The following is a 19,162-nucleotide window of genomic DNA, read 5'->3' on the forward strand; positions in this document are numbered from 1 at the left end:
ACAAAATTACTATGCTCACGTTTGAAAATGAAACCATGCTATATAAATTCATAGGTAATAATGATTGAAAATGAAAGGTTGACTAATTTATTCAACACTTGGACAAAGTCTTCTGTTTCACTTGGAAATATGCCCAGTCAAAAGAAAGTTGGTGACAGATCAGGATTAGGCTTTGTTCAAAATGAATGCAGCTCTTTCGAAAAAGTAATCAGTTTTTTCTAGAGAAACAAAAATCTAAAAACATAGATTTTTTCATATCAAGCACAATATATAAATATTTAGAACTTGAAATTCCAATCAGTAAACCAATCTATCAAAAGAACAAAGGAATGTATCGTGAACTTGGATATGTAGAACCTAAGAGTTCTAAGTCAGATTGACTCAGGAATAGACTAAGCAAGAATGGATATCATCATCATTTCAAGTCAGGCTATTTTGATAAGAGTTACAATAGATAGAACTCTATGAAGTTTAGAAATTACAATTACTACAATTGCAAGCCAATTCAAAAAAGATATAGACTATCTGATTAGAAGAAAAGTCCTAAACAAAGATTTGGTAAGAACACACGACACAACACTAGCAATATTTCTGCACAATCACACACCTTATTTGAAACACACGATGGAAATTCTATCAAGATAATTCAGGGGTGGTTTCCAAAAGGACTAATTAATTATAGACCCAAATAGATGTGGGTGCCAATTCATTTTTTTAATCTATGATTGCAAGTACAACATAGTGAACTGTTGAAAAATTCAACTTGATACCTAGATAGTGGATGTTCAAGATACATGACATGAAATGACAATCTCTTATCAGAATCATTGAATATAAAGATCCAAGAATCATTTTTGGAGATGACTCTAAAGGTAAAACTGTAGGTAATAGTAAGATTATTCATGGTAATATTGTCATTAATGATGTTTCTTATAATCTAATCCGCATAACTCGATTACTTGATAATAGATTCATTGTATAATTCCATTAGCACACTTGCGGTGTCAAGAATCCAAAAGGTAAAATTATGTTGATAGGTAACATGACTAGTAATACGCATAAAATAGACTGGTCTATTGAACAACCATCTGATCCGAAATGTTTTATAGCTATTAGTGCTAACAAAAATTGGTTGTGGCATAAAAAGTTAAATCATTTGAATTTTAAAACTATCTCTAACCTGAGTAAGAATAACTTAGAATCCGATCTACCGAAGATTGACTTTTCAAATGATAAGATTTGATCAGCATGTCAAATTCGAAAGCAAGTCAGATCGATTTTAAAGAACAAGGGTTATAACGCCTCAACTTGATGTTATGAACTACTTCATATGGACCTATTTGACCCTTTACCAATAACGAGTTTAGGGGAAATGAGGAACACTCTGATAATGATTGATGATTTTTCAAGATTCACATTAGTTATTTTCTTAGGATCCAAAAGAACAAACTAGTTAAAAATTGATAAAGATCCTAAACAAAATGAGAAAAACCTAGCGGTGAACATGATAAGAAGTGATCGAGAAACTGAGTTTACTAACACACTACTTGCAACTTATCTGGAGGACAATGGAATCAAGAATGAGTTTTCTGCTTCCAGATCACCTCAGAATAACGGTGTTGCAGAGATGTGACAGAACACATAAGGAAGCAACTCGAACCAATCTAGCAGACTATGGAATTTCTCAGTGCTTTTGGGCTGAAGCTGTCAATACTGCTTGTTATACTCAGAACATAGATGATCAAAAAAAGACATGGAAAGACTCTTATCAAATGTGGAATGGAAATCAACCAGATATTCCATACTTCAGGATATTTGGTTGTAAGTTTTTCATTCATAACAATAGTAAAAGTCATTTAACTGCCTTCGACGCAAAACCAAATGCCTAAGAGACAAACTTAAATGATCTTTATAATGGAAAGGAAAATACTAATATTCAATTTGACAATGATGATGAGATTCAGATTAGAAGAACAAATAAATTCAGATTAGGAGAACAAATGACTTGCACTGTTAACCTAATACTCCAAAAAATCAAGCTGATGATGACATAAATAAAAAATCGAAAGATCAATATGATGATCAAAGAAATGACAATGTAAAATACCAAGCTGATCCAGATCTAGGTGAACCAACAACAGATCAAGTTCTAAATCTTGTTGAGGAAAAAACTGACTCAATTCAAGAACAATATTCTAATATTGTAAATTCAAATCCTCTTGGACCGTGCAATCGGTAGAACAAAAATATCCACCTGAGCTGGTCATGGGTAACTCTTTTGCTCCTTTAAGAACTAGAAAACATATGATTGATGAATTTTTTTCATACTTCATTTATATCTCAGAATGAACATAAGAAAATTGACGAAGCTCTAATTGAATCGAAATTGATAAATTCCATGCAAGAAAAATTAGGACAATTTGATAGAAATAAAGTTTGACATTTAGTTTCCATATCAATAGATCAATCGGTCACAGAAACAAGATGTGTTTTTGAAATAAACTCGATGGAATGACACTGTAATCAGAAATAAAGCAAGATTAGTGACACTAAAATAAAATCAAGAAGAACGAATAGATTTTGATGAATCATTTGCACTCGTAAAAAGATTAGAAGCTATCAGAATATTTATTACTTATGATGTGTTTAAGGAATTTAAAGTATATCAGATGGATGTTAAAAGTCATTCCTGAATGGTTTATTATAAGAAGATGTATTTGTTGAACAACATCCTCTATTTGTCAATCATGTAATACCTGATTATGTATTTAAATTAGATAAAACATTATATGGTCTGAAGCAAACCCCTAGAGACTGGCACGACACCTAATCCAAATTTTTAATTGAGCATGATTTCACCATCGGCACAGTTTATAAAACATTATTAAATTCAGTAAAAGAGATCATAATCTGTTAGCTCAAATATATGTAGATGATATTATATTTGGGTCAACTAACCCAAACTCTGTTAAAATTTCTCTAAGCTGATGCAGGACAAGTTGAAATGAGTGATATGAAATTCTTCTTCGGAATACAATTTCGACATCTTCATACTGGAATTTTCATAAATCAAGCTAAATACACCAAGGAACTTCTCAAGAAGTTAGGTATGGAGAATTGCTACACAGCTTAAACACCCCTGAGATCCTCAATCAAGCTGGACAAAAGTGAGATTAGACCATCTATTGATGTGTTAATATTTAGAGGATTGATTAGTTAACTATTGTACTTAACTGCCAGCACACCAAAAATCGTGTTTTCTATTTGCATATGTGCTAGGTTCCAGGCAAATCCTAAACAATCGCACGACATTGCTGCTAAAAGTATATTGAAATATCTTAAGGGTACTCAAAATGTTGGACTCTGGTATCCAAAATATTTCAGTTTAAATGTAACTGCTTACTATGATGTAGATTATGTAGGTTGAAAGATAGACATGAAAATCACAAGTGGAACTTGTCAATTTTTAAGTGACAGACTGATCTCTTGGTTTATAAAAAATCAAACATCAATTGCTACCTCAACAGCTAAAGAAGAATAACTATCTATCGGGAGTTGTGCTCAGCTGTTGTGGATCCAACAACAACTCGGAGATTGTGATGTTCGAGTTGATGAGTCTCCGATCTTTTGTGATAACATAAGTGTTATTGCGAAAACATATAATCTAGTGTTGCACTCAAAAACCAAACATATTTACATAAGACATCATTTCGTAAGAGATCGTGTCAAAAAGAAGGACATCATATTGGAACTTGTCTCAACAAATCAACAAGTGGCGGATATCTTCATCAAGCCATTATCCGAGACTAAGTTTTCATATTTTAGAAATACTTAGGACTTGTTGATTAAACTAATAATGCATGTTCTTAGGGAGAACTTTTAGATTAAGTTGATAACCAACAGTCGAGTTCATAGCTCAAATGGTCCAACAGCTAGAGTTGTCCGATAGCTCAAGCTTTTGATCAACTCGATTTTGTCATATAGCTCTTATCTTATGATAAGTTACCCAAAATAAATTTGATAAAAAAGGGTCAACTATCCATATTATTTTTACATGTATTTCATTTAATTTTACAAGACACGTTTATTTACCGCTTTAAATTGTATGGGTATGATGTTTCATATTACTTTTAGAATTTTGAATTCTCCACAAATATGTTGACACATGGACTGACATGTTGTATTACACGACCATATATATAGTCACAAAAATCCACCAATTTATTTTTACAGTCTCTGATCAACTTTTTTCTTGATAATCAAGTTTACAAGCATCTTTATTTCTTTAAAAATTATTTACTAACAGTCAGAATGTCTTCATTTGTCAGCAACGCTCTTCTAGTTGACTTCGATGCAGTATACCTACCGTTGATAATGATTTGGCAACCATGTTCAAAACTCTAGAAGCCAACAGATTAAAGGGATTTCTTTGATGTTCCAACCATATCTATGAAGAAAGACTATCTCAATTATTTGCATCTACAATACACTATCGATAATCAAACTTTATCCATCAATCAACAAATATTCAATGTCAATTTCGGTTTGCTGACAAAAAGAATCACGAAATTCAATAAGTTTCCCTCTGCAACTATTGACGAGATGAAAGTCAAGTTTTCATTGTCTTGTGCTTCTATCAAATCCCTTGGAAAGAAGAAGGAAATTAAAATTGAATTCTGGATGTTGAACGATATAGTGGCCAAGCCCCTGACAGCAAAGTCAGTATCCTTCACTGCCTTCATAGTAGAGAGACTGGAAATGATGATTGCTATCATTGCAGGAATCAAAATCAATTGGTCTGTTGTCCTGTACAATATTTTGGTGGCAATGGTCTCTCATCCAGATTTATAGCACCATGGATTTTATGTCCCAATCTGCCAATTATTGGAGAAGAATCGAGGACAACTTGGACCGTCAACCAATCTGCACGTTCATAAGGTGCTCAACAAAAAGTCAATCGACATCTACAGATAAAAAAAAATCATAACTAAAGATGAACTATCAAAGGTCAATAAAGAAGTTTTTGAGACAAGAAAACAGGATTAATTGAGAAAAGCAGAAGAAGCAAACACCCAAAATGCACCAGTAAAGAGGAAACATGTGATTGAAGAATCTGACCACAAAAAAATTGATTCCAAATAGAAAAAGCTTCCTAATACCCAAGTGTTCTCCCCTACTCCAAAGAAAAAGCTCAATACCATGAAAATCAAGCTGATCAAGCACTTTAATGAGACATTCAGAGCAACTCCCTTCCTAGCTATTCCAATAAGCAAGGTCTTACCAGGTCTCAAAATAAAAAAAAAATACGATATCACCACTCATGATTCCGGACTGCCACAAATCTTACCGCCAGATAAGGGTAAAGATATTATAATACCCAAGTCCAAGCCTTTGTTAGCTATCCAAACCAGAATCAACCTGAAAATGGAAGAAGTTGAAAAAAGAACCAAGAACCAACTCAAGAAGTTTCACAAGTGGATTAATCTCAGAATGTATGGACAATACTTTGATATCAAATCCTTTAAGACACTACAGAAGTTAGCTGAATAGGAAAACAAAGTCCTTGAATGGACTGAAACTCAAATGATCCCAGAGGCTATGAAAAAACAAAATTTTCTAGCAATGATATTGAGGGAGAGTTGCCGGAGACTCTTACTTACAAAAAAATAGAGAAAACTTCGATCCCAATGGCCTGTCCATGAATGACAAGGTAATGAGAGAAGATCTCAAATTGACCTTCCCTTTGAAAGGAAAAACTATATCGGCAAAAACAGAGCTATTTAACTTTGAAGTTGCAAAAGAAGAAGACATCCCAGGAGAACAAGTAAATATTGAAGAACATAACAAGGAGAATGTACCATCTGAAATTCAGATCCCTCATACAACATAACAAACAGATGTTGAAATACCAGCCAAGCAGACATATTAGTCTGTAGAAGAAGATACTCAAAATGTAGCACAAATTATCGTTGACATTGTGCTTCACAATCAATCATAACAACTTGAACAACATAAGGAAGTTCAAGTATATTTGCCCGTATCAGATGCAATCTCTGAAATACCTTTGACTACAACAGCTGAGATGCTGCAGACCTTGGACAATACAATCATTCCTAAAATCACTCAAGTATCTACCCCAGCAACTGATGCAATAATAAAAATGTTCATACCACTATAGAGAGTGGTAGTAATTGAACCCGTGTTTGACATTTCATCCCCATCAGTGCAACATCTTGAATCAACAGGATATAAGAATGCTTTACCTCCACCCCAACAGATCAATACAACAAAATAACTGGATATAGCATCTTCATCACCAGTCCCATCGATTGATGAATCGATTCACAAAGCGTTTCAAGTTCCACCCATCATTACTCCTCAAGAGCTATCAACTCCAGAAGAAGAAGAAGAACAAGTCATATTGACACAAGATCAAGTAATTCAAACAGAACATATAGCTGATGATCTTGTACCACAAATACCTGTATAATCTCTCACAGAATATGAAGCACCTGAACTTGAGCTGTCACACATTTCTCTGCCAATCTCACCTTCAAGTTTTAAGAACAAGACCAATGATACAATCCAGAATATCCACAATTTGATGGTATGAATTTTTTTCATCAATCACTTATCAATATGCATAAATAAATCATTGGACTAAGAGCATACCAGATGACATCTTCTCCGGGCCTTGAACTATTAAAAACAAATCTCAATGAATAGCTTACTTAGGTGCTCAAGATTTGACTATGCACTCGAGTCTAATTTTTGAAAAGCACAATCAAAATAGACACAATGCCAATCTTATCTGCCGAATTGAGAAGCAGATGGTTACTTTTCTATGAAGAGGGAAGGGTGATATCAAAAAAGAGGAAAAGCCCAGCGAACAAGAGAAGCCTAAGCCTTCCTCCTCATCATCTCAGCAGAGGAAGACATCTGGTGAAAGTTCTGGTAGTAGTGGTCGGGGTCATCATCACAGCAGCTCAATCAGCACATAAAACCAAGCCACTCCTCTCATCGACCGTTCAAGAAAGGATAAATTAGGAGATAGAATTCTTACAGAGTTTTCATGCTTTATTTATATATCTTCTTTCACATTAAAAAGCTTAATCTATGAACAATTCATTTTTTAATAATTGTTTTTGTTTATAACTCACAGCTTAGTTTGACATCATCAAAAATGAGAAAACTGCTTATTTGATAATCATAAACTAAACAGATTTAGTTCAAACATATATTAATGCATATCATTAAACTGAACTAAACAAGACTACAAGCGTTCTAATAAACCTACGTTGTTACAAGCTTTATTGAACATACAAATCCAGATGTCCAACTATTTTGATCTGATGGAGTTTCTTCATCAACGAGACTGGAACATAGCTATACAAGTAAAACATATCAACTCGAAGACCATTATATAAACATTCTCTGAAGACAAACAAACTATTTCCGAGTATGTTACAAAGTTGTCAGCAAGGACAAAAGAGAGGAGAACTATTGGTTACCCCCTTTCAGCTAACGTCCAACAAATTTGAATTGGCTAGTACTATATTCAGCAATACGACAAGGACTCGTGCCAATATTTGCATAATTTTGGCAACCTAGTACATCTGTGAGTACCATATATATTTATTAATGTTGGAGACCATTACCTATAAATAAAGAATGCATCAAAACTAAAGATTACACTCGCAATTGATACTATTTTATCAATCTTCATCGAGCATTAAAATTGCACGACATATCTTAAAAGATTCATCTTTAAGTTGTTCTTGCACACACAATAATTTTTTCATTAGATCGATTAAGGATCAATAATGTATACTTTGTATTCCCACTTATCTTTTACACACGAGCATTGTTGTGTTATGAAAATCATTTTTAATTGCCAGAAGCATGTTTCTGAACAGATCAATTCGGAGTAAAGAGTGCTAGGATTTTCATTTCATTAAGGTTGTTGAACTGAGATGAAAGGGTTTGTACAATTTGTTGTATTGATCAAATCTTCTAGTGGAATCTTTCTAGAAACAGAATAATGAGAGCCATAGAAGAATATTTCTATACTTTTTTTTTGGGCAGAGGAATGTTGGATTAAGCATAAATGAGGGAGAATAATACTAGAATAAATGACATCCTGAGAAGTTTCCGAACGTCAAGATGGTGATGTTGCATATGTTGATTTGGTTGGCTAGTTGAGCAGTAAAAGAGTACCGTTAGATCTTAACAGGTATTACTATCTCCATTGGGGATAGGATAGGCTATAGGGAAATGATAAGATTAATCTCTAATAGATATGAGATAGCACCAGTAGATAGACACGCATTTCTCCGGACTCATAAGCTTAATAGCCAACCCATTAGCACCCAAGTAGGTGTACTCCATGCAGCAACAAATATAAGAAAATAAAATTGTGCCTTGACTAACAGCTATAACTTTTGACCTTGTGGTAAGTGTTTGACTCTAACAATTGGTATCAGAGAAATATCATGGATTCAAGTCTTTCAAGAAGCACATTTTTATACTTCTTGGGGGGATTTTGGGTTAAAAGTGCATGAGTGATAGTGGTACTAGGATGAGTGATATCCTGAGAATTTTTCGTACGTCAAGCTGTTAACGTTGCACTTCTTGATCTGGTTGGCTAGTTGAGCCATAACAAAATTGACGTCAGATCTTAACGGATAATACCGTCTTTGCTGGAGACAAGGCCGGCAGTAGGGAAAAGGTAAGAGTGATCACTAAGGGATATGAGACAATACCAGCAGATAGACACGTATTTTTTTAGACTCATGAGCCTGACAGCCTGACCCATTAGCACCAAAGGAGGTGCACTCTGCGCTGCCATAAGTATATGGAAAAAAGTTGAGCTTTGGCTAACAACTATAGCTTTTGACCTAGTGGTAAGCCTTGATCCTAACACTATATTAGTAATGAATATGATATGCTTTTGAGATTCTTTTCTATGTGTTTAAAATTATTTTTTATAATAACTTTGTTTAACTCTTGATACTAATTCCACCATCATTAATTATGGATTAATGTTAGGATCAAATGTTTACCACTAGGTCAAAAACTATAACTGTTAGTCATGATGCAACTTTATTTATAAGTGCTCCTACTTGGGTGATAATGAGTTTGGCTGTTAGGCCCATGAGTTAGGTGATGTGTGTGTCTATCTACTGATGTTGTCTCATATCTCTTAAAGATAAGTCTTACCCTTTCTATCATCGGCCCCGTCTCCAGCAGAGAAAATATTACCCGTTAAGATCCGGCGTCACTCTTTTACGGCCAACTTAGTCAACCAGATCAAACGGCGCAACATCAACATCTGACGCATAAGAATTTCTAAGGAAGTCACTCATTCCAATACCACTCTCACTCGTGCACGCTTGAGCCAACATTCTCCTCCTCAAGAAGTTTATAAATATGATTCTATAGAGACTTGATCACTCATGACCTCACTCTAATATCAAGTGTTAGGATCGAACGCTTATCACTAACCTAAAAGCTATACATTGAAGTAACCATGACTATTTTTGGAAACACAACAAGGACACGTAGCACCCTCTGCACAATTTTCGGCTACCTAGTACATCTGTGAGTTATGTATATATTTATGACGTTGAGGGATTAAAAAATATAAAAAAGGATGCGTCCGAATTGAAGAAGACTACTGATAACTTTTTTTAACAAAATCCATATGTTCTCTAAAAAATAATATGATGATTAAAAAAAATTCAGATGCATGCACATCTATCAGCTCAAGATGACAATATGTGGTATGTTATCACTGATGGACCAATGAAAATAATAAAAGCAAACACATATGTTGTTGTAAAAAAATGTGCTCCTCAATTGGTATCAGAGCCAAGATCATTAGTTCGGTTGCCATTAATTGCAATACGTGCAATTATTGAGAGAAATATTATTGAAGTGCAATAATTGTCTTTGTTGGGAAAGCGATCGAATCGTGGCTATTGAGCTGCAATACACTTTAAAATATTTGAATTGCACTGTTACCACCAGCTATTATTTTTTGTAAAACGGCAAGCATTCGATCATATAATTAGCATTTAATATTTTGATTACCATGATATTATTGAGATTCTCACACCTCAATTACTCACTATATATATGTTATGATATTAAATTTTGGATTTTAAAATAATTAAATGCTATTTTATTTTTTTCACCATCTATATACATATAAACAATATTTTTTTCGTAATCGAAAAGTTTTCGTCAAAAGAAACATGATGGGATATTGTATGTATTTATCTATCATATTAAATTTTTGAAAACAAAGAAGAAATAAATATCACAATTAAATGTGAAGTCTTTTTAATTTCTTTTTTAAAATTCAAATTTGAATTTGATATTCTTTGAAAATATAAACTGCATTTAAGTGTTTTCATTAATTATATCATTTTATTTAATTTCAGTCATGAGTTTTATGTTACTTTTATATATTTTCAATTTATTTTTAAAATTCAATTTGAATATGATATCCATTGAAAATCTAAATTATATTTAAGGGTCTGCATTGATTATATCATTCATTTAATTTTAGTAATGATTTTGAATTTTGTGCTCATTTTATATATTTATTTATTATTACTCTCTAACATATTAAATAAAATACAGTGTTTTTTTATAATACTAAGTTTTTCAACTTTTTGAAAGAGTTTCGTCATGATTTTTTTTATATTTCTTATATGTAAATTGCTATTATTATGATTAGAAATTTAATCTAAATAAATTTTTATATATTTTCAAAAAATAATTAAAATTTTTATCAAAATTTATTCATCTAATAAATGACAATTTTTTGTTTTTTTTTTTGAAAATTATTTATTTATTATTTAAAATTTTGATAGATAAAATCATTAATTATTTTTTAAATATATTTTTATATTTTTTTAATTAGTAACAGTTTCACCAACTAATATAAGAATTCAATTAAATAATAGAAGATTGATATATTCGTTTGAGGATTATCTTAAATGACCAAAAAAAAAATTACATAATAAATTTTTATAATAATATTTAAAATTTAAAATATATTCATTATATCTCAATAATTTTAAATAATTATTCAAACGATAATACTTATTAATTTTAATAATCAATTACATAAAATAACACTATGTGTATTGGATGGGTAAAATTCTAATAAATATGAAAAAATGTTATTTACACTCTAATTTTTGTTAAATATAATCCATATTTAATTTTATACCATAAATTGACAATGATAATTGTTCTCATTTTTAGTAACTTCGTTAATTGTCTAAATTCCTAAAATAATTACATCAATCTCTCAAATAATTAATTTAAGTTTGTCAACATCCTTAATGCATAAAATAAACACAAAAATTCATGTAAGATCAGGGGCGGAGCCAGGATTCATAAGTACATGAGGCTGGCTCTATCCTGTGTTAGACAGTAATAGGTTCAGTTAAAATCGAATTAGCTGAACTTTTTTTCGACAGACTTTGCTACGAAAATCTAATAAATTAAATCGAAAAAATTGATTATTTCGGTCAGTAACACAATTAACCGAAATTTTAGAATTTTTTTAAATAATCATGTTTTAATAAAAAAATGCAATATAAAAATTAAATTAAATAAATTTAAATTTTATTTATTAAAAAATATTTTTAAGTATAGTACTATTTTCTAATAAATTTTATTAGCAATTGTAATATTTATATCCTTATAAACTTTATTAGAAAATTTAATAATATTAATTTTATTTACAAAAATTTAATTTGTTAGGTTAACCGAAGTTTTATATTAAAAACTGAAATCGAACCGAACTAACCTATATTTCAAAAAATTTAAACCGAACTTCTGAATAAATCGAATGTAGGACCAAACGTTTGCTTCTTTACCAAAAGTTATAGCTGGTGGTAATGGTGCAACTCAAATATTTTAAATCGCACAGCAGCCCAAGCGTCATGGTTCGATCGCTCTACCTTGTTAGGATAATTCTTGCACCTCAACACCGAACCGAAATTTCAAATTAATTCATTTTGGTCTGTTATTTTGGTTGAAACGATATTTTGTTCACTCATAGACTGTAATTGATGTTTTTCTGTTATTTGTTGATATATGTTCTTTTGGTATAAAAATAACTTAACAACTTTTATTTTCTTCATTTTTTGAGTTACTTAATTAGAAAAATTCAATATTACCAAAATTTACAACAAAGAATTATTTTTCAAATTTCATACTTATTCAATTTTTTGTTATTATAAATAGAAAAATCACAAAACAAGTCCAATAATAATTTCACATCAATAATCATCAAACATTTCAACCAATTGATTTTTATTCCAAAATCTACAACAATAGATTTTTAGGGTAAAAATTCAAACTCCAAAATTCACATACATCATAAGACAATATTATTGCAAGTACTCGAATAATCACAACTAATTATTCAATATAATTTTAGAATCGTTTAATTTTTATCTCAAAATTTCATAATTTCAAAACATACGATAATAAATCAACCAATACACTGTAATAAAATATGATTTGTGGAAGTTGTTTTATTTTTAATTTTTAAACATGAGACTAAAAAAACTGATAAAAATTTTGTAGTATTTTTAATATAGGCTGAAAAAAAAATAAAATTTAAAATTACTAACTCTTTTTTTTTAAAAAAAAATAGGTGGAGCTGGAGCCCATCCTAGTCCAAGGGTGGCTCCGTCCCTGTGTAAGATCCTTTCACGAGCCAATTTTGTGAGACCAATCTCCTACATGACCCGAATCGTGAAAAATATTATTTTTTACGCCAAAAATATTACTTATCACTCTAGGTATGTGTCATGTTGATTCGTCTCACGGATATTAAAAATATTATTAATTAAATTAATTGTTATTTTTTTTAATCTTAATTTATTTTTTATTTCTAATTTTCAGTACAAATCATGTTAAAAAAGTGGCGTTACATCATGTATTCTTATCTAGAAACGTTTTTTTGTTGTCATTCTTCCAAACAAAGTTCAACCATCTCTGCAGCGTTCCTGAAAGGTTAAAGATACATTCAATCAATAAAAACGAAGCTTGAAAATGCCCACATTGAATTTGTTCATCAATACACCAGTTGATGGAGTAGTTGCTTCTGATATTCTCAAAGACGCCACCAAAGCTGTCGCCGAAACCATCGGCAAGCCTGAATCCGTAAAGCCTCTCATTTTCTTACTGTTTTGTTTATGCTCAGCATGAAATGGATTTGTGTCATCTACATCTTACAGAATCTTGAATGCTTGTTGGCCATTTTCGCAAGAAGTGGCTTTTAACATGTGATGCAATTGATGATTGGAAGATGCTTGAGCACAATTTCTTTTTTTTTTTTTACGCAAAGGATTCGTTGGTTTCGCAGTATGTGCTGATATTGGTTAATGGAGGAGTCCAAATTTCATTCGGCGGGAGTGAAGAGCCAGCTGCTTATGGGGAACTAATATCCATAGGAGGTCTTAGCCCGAGCGTCAACGGCAAACTCAGTTCAATTATAGCTGAGATTCTGCAAACCAAACTTTCTATTGACAGTTCCCGTTTTTACATCAAGTTTTACGACGTTCATGTAGATGTTGATGCTATTATCGATAACTTGCTAAAATATTTTTCGACAAGAAAAAATTAATGGTAACTGAGATTCTTTCTGATCTTCTTTCTCTAGGGCTCATTCGTTGGATACAATGGCTCAACTTTTTGAGTGAAGCAGAGGTTTCTTTCTCCTTGGCGATCATGCCTGCTTTACGTATACTCTTGAGAGCACATGAATAAAATTCGAGAAACATGGTTGGTTGTCTCTTGTGTGGGTCGATTCTCTCTTCCTGTAATTTGCTCTAATTTTCAGATACACTTTTTGCCTACAAGTATGTCTATTTAGCTCTGGAGTGTGTCTCATGTGAGACCGTTTCACGGATCATAATCTGGGAGACGGGTCAATTCTACCCATATTCACAATAAAAAGTATACTCTTAACATAAAAAGTAATACTTTTTCATGGGTGACCCAAATAAGAGATCTGTCTCACAACTACGATCCGTGAGACCGTCTCACACAAGTTTTTGCATTAGCCTCTGTGTTTCCTTCTCTCTTATCCAACACATATGTTGCTCAATGGGGATTATTTAATTTTTACAATTACTAGGAACAGATCTGTATCTTAACAAACTATAAAATCCTAAAAAACTAAAATAATAATGATAATCCAAACCCCACGAGTCAGGCTCCTAGATCACAATCATCCTTGACTATCTGATCTTCAATGTATTCATCTCCTTCAATTGGACAATTACCTGAAATAAAAAATAATTTGGTACATTTTCCAGTCACTAAATCAACCTCAAAGGTGACAACAAATAACAAATGCATGTGCAGGCAAAATGCAGAATTCCAAAGGGAACAAAATAGCAAAGATATCATATTTCATCCTGCAACAAGTTGGCCATAGAAAAACTAGAGGCGACTCAGATGCCCATCTTGCACTCAATAAGTTGACCCGCAGGCAGAGACTGAGCGTGGATGACCACCCCCTGTCCAGCAGTTTTTTAAAAATTTTGTTCACAAAATGTGGGTCCCGAATCATACCCTCAACCTTTGAAATAATAATTTACAATCTTGTGCAAAATCCTTATAAAAATCTCCGATATAATTTAGACTTCCAAGAAATCTTTGTAATTGATTTATATCAGTGAATTTATCTGGAAATTTATCACCAAAAACAATTGCTCTTTCTATAGAAATCATTACTCCATTTTCAATATAATGTCCTAAAAATTTTATCTTAGTCTGAAAAAGTTTTACTTTTTTATGCTTTACTACTAATCCAGCTTTTTAGTGGCTTGGATAAATATATTAAGATGTTTAAAATGCTGATCTATAGTATCAGAATAAATAAGTACATCATCAATATAAACTATGATATAATCAATATATGAATTATAAATTTCATTCATTATATTTTATGAATTCCATTGGAGCATTTTTTAGTCCAAATGACATTACATTCCATTCATAATGGCCAAATGGTACAGTAAAAGCTGTTTTATATTTATCTTTTTCTTTTAGAAGACTCTAGTAAAATCCCGATTTTAAATCAAAAGAAAAGAATATTTTCCCTTTAAATAACCTATTTAATAAATCTCTTTTATTTGGTAATGGATGTTTTATCCATTTTAATGCTTTATTTAGTGGTTTATAATTGATAACAAGTCTTGGAGCTCTTCTCTCAATTTCTGCTGCATTTTCTACATAAAATGCTTGACAACTCCAAGGACTATTACTTGGTCTTATCAATTCTTTTTTAAGAAGGCTATCAATTTCTTCTTTACAATAATTTAAAAGTCTAGGTCCCATAGCTATAGGCCTAGCTTTAGTAGGAATTTTATCCTCAGTAAAATCATCCGTATAAGGTAGACTAACTTGATGTTTCTTCCTATTCCAAAAGGCATTAGGAACATCAACACAAATTTCTCTAGATATATTTTCGAAATAATTTCATTTTTTCTTGAATTTTCTCAGAATTTATTTTTTCTTTTATATTTTTAAAAAGAACTTCATCTTTTAATGAAGTAACAAAATTTTCTTTATTATTTACTATTTTTTGTAAAATATTAATAGATTTTGAAATAGGTATAGTGGTAAATGGGAAAAATAAATCATTTCCTTTAATATTGGTATATAAACCCTTTCCTTAATTTTATTAATAGGAAACAACATTTGGAAAAATGGGATTCCTAGAATCACATGAGTAGAGATATTTTTAATGAGAATAAAAGTAGTATTTAAACAAACTCCAGAATTACGTATTGCCATATCGGACAATTTGTAATTAACTGTGAGAGGTTGCTTATCAGCAGCTGTTATAAACTGAGTAGTTTTTTTATAATATTTAGGAGGAACAATTCCTTCACTGATGCAATTTACATCAGCTCCTTATCTAATAATGCTTCAATTGTAATTTTAAATTTTTTATTAATAATTAAGGTTACTTTTGAATACCATTTTTGAGAAATAATTTGATCAATTTTATTGATCCAAACCATTTGATTTATTTCATTATCATTTTCATTTTTGGATATAATTTCTTCTTCTTCTTCTTCATCAGAAGTAGAATCTTTTTCCCAAATATGATTATTATTAATACAAAGAGTATTTACTCTTTCTTTTAAATATTTAATCTCAGATTTTATCTGATCTATTTCTCCTTTTAATTCGGAGATAGTAAGTTCTCTTTCTTTTTGTTTAGCTTTTTCTAATATTTTGTTATAAGAATATAATTCATGTTCTTGTACAGTATTTTCTACAAGTTTAGTAGGCTTGTGATTTGCCATATTCAAATAATGTTCTATAGCTTTTCTTTTTTCTATAGGATCTTTTATTTGATCTATAAGATCTAAAATGAAAGTTTCTTCATTTGATATTACTTTTATTTCTAATCCCATAAAATTTATGAGACAAGTATCACAATCATAATCTGGATTACAAATTTTATTTTCTGATATTTCAGAATCATTATCTGAACTACTATTAGAATATTCTGATAATTCATCAATAATGTTGATATAAAAATCTTTTTGTTTATCTTCTTCTTTATTAAGAAGAATATTTATCAATGATTCTTTTAAATCATTGGTTATATTGAGATTATTAATCTTTTTCTTGACATAACATTTATTAGCTTTATGTCCAATTTTTCCACATTTCCAGCATACTGGAATCTTAGTAGAATCATATTTTTATAGGTTTTCTAAACCTTTTCTTAGAATATTTTTTAGATTTTTCTTTATCTTTTAGATAATGTTTTTTTCTTTTTAAAAGGAAATCTTTTTCTTTTCTTATCCCTTTTAGGATATTGTATTGATTGAAAGCCTATTTGCTCGCAAAAATCACCAATAATATTTCTATTTTCTTCTTTTTGCATATCAAGTTGTCTTTTTAACTTGATATCATTCAAAGAGTAATCCCTTCTGCAGTTATTTCTGTGGATAAATCTCCATAAGTAAGAATACTCCAATCTTAAGAGTTTGTTGGAGATTTAGATTTCAATCTATTTTTAACTCTTTCTGCAAAAAGAACTGGAAGTCCAGAAATAAATTTTTCTTTCCAGAAATTTGCATTGCAATCATTTCTGGTTAAAACTTTTGTCATAAACACATCTTTATACCATCTGAATTCAGATAATGTTGGACATCTTAAATTCATTAATTGTTCTTGAGATATATCTAATTGAAGCTCATTTGCTCCAATAAAATTAGATAAAATAGTATAAATAAGTGTATTAACCGCATCAAACTCTTCTCTTCCATTTAAATCAATTATAGAAGAGTTAAGAATTATATTCTTTGCATCTTTTGAAAGATAGAAATCCCACTAACCTTGAAGTTGGCCCATAAAACCAGTAATAATAGCTTGATCAATTTTCCTATCATTATTACCTTTTATTTTTGCGGCAGAAGAGTATATTAACATTTGTTTAATAACAGTTTTAATCTGATATTCAGACTTTCCATCAATGTTCCATTCAGTAATTGCTTCACCATTAAACTGAACGTAATCTTTCTTTTCTTCAATTTGAAGATCTATTGGTGTTGCCTTTTTATAAAAAATTTTTACAATTGAAACTTTATGCATTTTATTAATCTGCATTTCATTGTCAGAAGAATCTTTGGTAATTACCGAAATAGAACCTTTTTCTTTTATATTTATTTTTTGTAATCGGTCTATTAGACCTTCCATAAAATCTTCATCCTTGTTGGAGCTTAAAAGAAATTTTTCTTGCTTAAGATTAGGGGGAGGTTTTATCATCAAAGCTTTCGAACTTTCACCTCTAGAAATTTCTTGTTTAGGTTTAGAAAGATTTTCTTCTATCCTAGTGGTTTGATTTCTTAAAGAATGTAAAGTGATATTAGTAAAATTATTTTGCTGAATTATATGGTCAAAATTACCATGTCCTATTTCAGATTTTATGGGAGTAGCATAAATCTCTTTATTTCCCTTTTTGATTTGTAAAATAGTAAAAGAGGGGTGAATCTCACAAGATTCTTCTCCAGCTTCATGAACATATAATTTATATATTGATTCAAGAGTATTTATAAAAGACTCATTGGTAAAATCTGGAAATATTTTATTTCTTGCTGGAAAATATAGATTTTTTAACCATTTGAAAAAATCTAAATTTAATTTAGTTTCTTCTACTCACTCTTTATATCTTAAAGAATATAAAACTTGTTGCTTTGAGTTTAAACAACTTAAAAACCATTTTTTCTTATCTAAATTTTTAACCTTTTCTAAACTTTTTTGAATAGGATTATTGTGATTAATAACCATAACATTATAATCCATATCAGAAAAAGTAGGAGAATATGATTTTCTATTATTAACAAAATAACTTCTTTGAAAACGAGAAGTGCTAGATTCAGGCAGATCAACCTTATATTCTGGTTGAGATATATTATCCTTAGTCTTTTGAAGACCAGATATACTGATTTTTTCAAAATCAGATATAGAAGAAGTAGAATTTCTACTTTATTTTAGGAGTTTGATTCGTAAATGTCTTTGGGATAAGAATTGTATTTCAACATCACCATCTACATATTGAACTATACTTTCTAGTTTTCTAGATTCTTCTTTGATAGTAGGAGCAATATTCTCCATCTTCCAGATTTCTGGTAAAGTAACTTGATTCCAATTTATTGTTTTGGGAATCATAATATTACTTTTATTAATATCGGTAATAAAGAGAGTAGTTTCACCTCTTTTAAAACTAATTTGATTAGTATTAATTCTAAAATTAGAGATCGTAGAGTTCATAACTTTATAACAAATTCTATATAATAGAACAACATTTTCTGTACCATCTATCATATCGAATCCTTCAGTTTTTATATTTAATGTGAGGGCTTTCATGATATTTGGATCAGAAAGAGAAATTGGGAAATTAGGAAAGCAGCTAAAATGTATTGGTCATTCACATAATGAGGACTCTACTATTCCTAATAAAGAATCTTCAAATTTGTTATGCCTTTGGTCTCGTACTAAGATGAAGGCAGAAGTATTTAAACCTAATCTGGTAAGAGGTTTTAAACCTACTTGAATCATGCCCAGATGCATAAATATATAAGATTTCATATGAATATTT

The 19,162-nt window shown here is 30.6% G+C and overlaps 1 protein-coding gene across 2 annotated transcripts; it reads left to right on the forward strand.

Moving 5' to 3' along the window:
• The first annotated feature begins 12,983 nt into the window (after window positions 1–12,983).
• On the forward strand, window positions 12,984–13,926 carry LOC140818411 (uncharacterized). Of its 2 annotated transcripts, none has more exons than XM_073178350.1 (3): window positions 12,984–13,194; window positions 13,379–13,597; window positions 13,694–13,926. In XM_073178350.1, exons 1-3 carry the CDS (start codon window positions 13,084–13,086, stop codon window positions 13,727–13,729), a joined length of 366 nt encoding a protein of 121 aa, XP_073034451.1. In that variant the 5' UTR covers window positions 12,984–13,083; the 3' UTR covers window positions 13,730–13,926. The 2 variants fall into 2 exon arrangements, with proteins under 2 accessions (XP_073034451.1, XP_073034452.1); XM_073178351.1 differs by having other exon boundaries at window positions 13,397–13,597; window positions 13,694–13,922.
• The last annotated feature ends 5,236 nt before the right edge of the window (window positions 13,927–19,162 follow it).

This window comes from Primulina eburnea, chromosome 17, assembly GCF_022965805.1.
Source record: "Primulina eburnea isolate SZY01 chromosome 17, ASM2296580v1, whole genome shotgun sequence".
Lineage (NCBI taxonomy): Eukaryota > Viridiplantae > Streptophyta > Magnoliopsida > Lamiales > Gesneriaceae > Primulina > Primulina eburnea.

Excerpts from the sequence above, each read along its gene's own strand:
- LOC140818411 (XM_073178350.1), top strand. The coding sequence starts at position 13,084 with ATGCCCACATTGAATTTGTTCATCAATACACCAGTTGATGGAGTAGTT. Across the intron at positions 13,195-13,378 it reads CCATCGGCAAGCCTGAATCC|GATTCGTTGGTTTCGCAGTA; the intron begins GTAAAGCCTCTC and ends TTTTACGCAAAG. Across the intron at positions 13,598-13,693 it reads TCAAGTTTTACGACGTTCAT|GGCTCATTCGTTGGATACAA; the intron begins GTAGATGTTGAT and ends TTCTTTCTCTAG.